This window comes from Rutidosis leptorrhynchoides, chromosome 3, assembly GCF_046630445.1.
Source record: "Rutidosis leptorrhynchoides isolate AG116_Rl617_1_P2 chromosome 3, CSIRO_AGI_Rlap_v1, whole genome shotgun sequence".
NCBI lineage: Eukaryota > Viridiplantae > Streptophyta > Magnoliopsida > Asterales > Asteraceae > Rutidosis > Rutidosis leptorrhynchoides.
The window spans coordinates 279,207,068-279,210,585 of NC_092335.1; the positions used below are offsets into that span (position 1 = coordinate 279,207,068).

General features: G+C 39.3%; 1 protein-coding gene across 1 annotated transcript; it reads left to right on the forward strand.

Moving 5' to 3' along the window:
• Nucleotides 1–1,002: 1,002 nt before the first annotated feature.
• Nucleotides 1,003–1,398, forward strand: LOC139901011 (uncharacterized). Its single transcript, XM_071883754.1, has one exon. The coding sequence runs from the start codon at nt 1,003–1,005 to the stop codon at nt 1,396–1,398; it is 396 nt and encodes a 131-aa protein (XP_071739855.1).
• Nucleotides 1,399–3,518: the final 2,120 nt, after the last annotated feature.

Sequence of the window (3,518 nt, forward strand, 5' to 3'; positions counted from 1 at the left end):
TTCTTCTCCGGGTACTAGATTTCCTGCACGGAGTCGAAGACCTTGAAAGTATGACTAATGTTGTATAAGAGAGAGAAAGAAATGAATTAAAGTGTGTGCTGGAATGAATGACAAAGACCCTTTAAATAAGCTAGGATTTTTCCTGCAAACGGCTGGCAGGCCGTTTGGCAAGCTGTTTGGCAGGCCGTTTGCAGGGGCCGTTTGTCTGAGCCATTTGGCAAGCTGTTTTTGAGCCAGGCAGGCCGTTTGGTAGGCCGTTTGGCTTGCCTGGTTCCCTGGATCGTAACTTGATTTCTTGTCATTCACCGTTTTCGCTCTAGAATCTTCGTTTTAGCTCCGATTCTCTCGATTCCTTTTGCACCGTCTTTGTAATTACTTATTCTTCAATTTTAACCGACGAAGTGGGTATTTTGCCAACAAAGTTCGAATCTTTCTTGTTTTTGGCCTTTAATACCTGGGTGAAAAAGTGACTTTTTAGCCGATACCAGAAATTTTTTTGCAAGAAAGAGTGGCGAGGTCTTTTCCTGATCCTCAGCCTTTAGCAGAGAATAGCAGCCGTGATAAGTCCAAGTTTTACATATTTCATGACGACTATGGTCATGATACTAAGATTTGGCAGAATTAATCACAGAAGCTTTTGAGCAAGGAAAATTAGATCACTTGTTAGCTCAAGGAGCTGCGAGTATAGCAAACGTGATGATATTGCCCGCAGGATTTAATGCTCCACAAGTGCCAAATGCTGGTGTGATAGTTCAAACTGACCGAAAAAACCCCACAGTAAAGAATTTAGGGGTTAAAATGGTGAGCTAGAAGGAGAACCTGCGTGAAATACAAGTTATTAATATGGTGGAAATTCAAAGCGGAATGTAAGTGTTTCAAGTATCAGAGAAATTCACAAATTGCCAATGCGCCTCTATTACTTTCCCTCCCATAAACTTGAGCGCGGATCTTGATAAACCAGTTATAGTTTCTTGTCGCATCACGAACACTGGTATTATAATAATGAAAGTTTATGTTGATACTGGTAGTAGTGTGGATGTCATGTATGAGCAGTGTTTCAACAAATTGCCTGCACATGTTAGGGCTTTGCTAAAACCTACTGCGGTTTCGCTACCTGGTTTTTCAGGGGAGTCAACTTGGCCTGTTAGTCAGTTGGAATTGCAAATTGAATTGGTGGATGACTGCGATGAACTACTAAAGCGACAAGCCTTGTTAAACCTTTATGTAATGCGTAATCAGTCTAGGTTTAACGTGATTCTTGGGCGCACTGCTTTGCGCTTGTTTGGCGCAATATCATCTACATTGCATGGAATGGTAAAGTTCTCTAGTTGCAATGGTATTGGTACGCTAACTTCGGTGGTAATTGAACCAATGTACGCGATGATTACTGCACGATAAAGTATTGGTATTGAAGGGCATACAGTGCTCGCTAAATAGCGTAAACGTTTGGAGTGTATAAGTGTTTTAATGATTGATTACTTAGTTACATTTTAGTGTATGTGCACTGCATTGCATTGTTTTTATTAATGATTGTCATTTCTTGAAAAGTGCGAATAAAAAGTGTTGAACTTGTGTTTTAAGCGATTGTTTCTATACAAAGCAGAAAACACTGCGTGTGGCCACGCGCAATAAAAATCTTGCAGAATAAAAACATTTAAGTATCACAACACTGAGTAATATTCATATGCAAAATTCAGTTAAGTATTTGCAAAAATTTTAAGATATATTATTTCGTTAAGTAATGCAAAGCCTACTTGAGCGTTAACAATGCGGATTTTCATCAAATATTATCTTTAAAGCCAGGTGATGAAATTGCCCATTTGTGCTAAGTAATAATTGTTGCGAAAGGATAAAATTTTCTAAGTATTTGATTTTGCCATACTTATATGCTTCGCAATGCTAACAAGTTGCCTAAGGATCGTTTTGGCGGACTTAGAAGATTCATAATGTATAAATTTATACAAGTACAGATTGTTTCGCGAAAGTACATGCTTATTATGTGCAAAATAATAAAAGTTGGAAATTGCAAAGGAAAAGTCTAGGTTATGAATATGTTTAAAATAAAGCGCTACATAAATAAATAAAGTTGCAACTGCGAAATATTAAAATTCATTAATAAACGCTATGCGAAGCGTGTTGATATACAAAAAACGTAATGCATGATTGTGATTACAGATACACTAGGCAAACGAAAAATCATAGCTCGAGTGCCTTGATTTCTTCAAAGGTTACGTTCTCCTTCCGGCTAATCTCCTCTAAAGCTGGAATGATAACCTTTTCGACATCTTTTTTGGCCTTCGCCAGTGCTTCCAGTGCCTCTTCTGTTGGGCATATTTCATTTGCAATGTCAGAAGGAAGCGACTGAGAAAGGTCGCCAAGTTGGCAAAACAGGTCATACCATTCGGAGCGAGTTGCGAGCTTAGATGCTTGCGCATATGCTCTGAACTTCTCTGTCACTGGCGTGGAGTCCATAACCTTGTCTCCAAGCTAGGGAAGATATTTGACAAGTTGCGCAAACTGATTCTCGGCAAATTCCGCTCTGTTTTTTTAGAACGGAAGCTTCATCTTGAGATTGTTTAAGTGCATCTTCGAGCTAGAGCAACTACGCACTTCTTGTCATAATGTTCCGAGATGGTGTTGAACCGTTCGACGTTGTCCACGGTTAAGCAATTTGCGTTAAAGCAATTCTTTATCCGTTGTTTTTCGGCTTCTGTGAATGTAAGTTCGCTGTACTTTGCGTGCACACTTCTTGGCACAAATTTGCAGAGTTTCCAATAAAGTTTGTTGGCATACTCTTCTTCTACGGCGTCTGCGGTGTCGTCATCGCAGTTTGATGTCTCAGCTTCAGAGGGAAGGGTCAAATCTTTGTCACCAGGTTTTTCAAATATACCTTCTGGGATATCCCCACCTATGGTAAATGTCTCCCCTGCCTCCTCAGATGAGCCTGAAATAACAACTAAAAGCGGATAAGCAAATAAAGTGAATAAATGTATAAATATAGTTATAGTATCAAAAAGATATGCAAAACTATGCGGTATAAAGCTATCTTACTTGTTTCGTCTTCCTCTGCTACAGGAGTTGCAATGGTGCATTGACGTCTTTTGCGAGGCGTAGTAATTTCGTCGGTTGTGGCTTTACGATTTCCCCGATCTTTGCCACCATAAATGGTAAAAGTATTCAGAATTGATTCGTCGATAAGGATGATTGCACTCTCGCCTTCTTTTGGGCGGGGTGCAGGCTTAATAGCTCGAACGTCTGCTATTCTCATCAATTGGCCAATACTAAATAATGCAAAATTATATAGGCATTAATTTTGATAAAAATGAAATAGCGCAATGATTTGTGCAAAAATAAATCAATTATTATATACCATTGTTAGACGCGTCAATTAATAAAGCGTCGTGCTCCCTCCATAGCCAATATATGGAAACCCTGCCGATATATAGCGGAACGTTGCTATATGAACGCATTATCAAACCGGCTGTAACGACCCAGATTTTTCCGATCGTTTTACACTT

Coding starts and splice junctions, on each gene's coding strand:
- LOC139901011 (XM_071883754.1), top strand. CDS start 1,003: ATGAAAGTTTATGTTGATACTGGTAGTAGTGTGGATGTCATGTATGAG.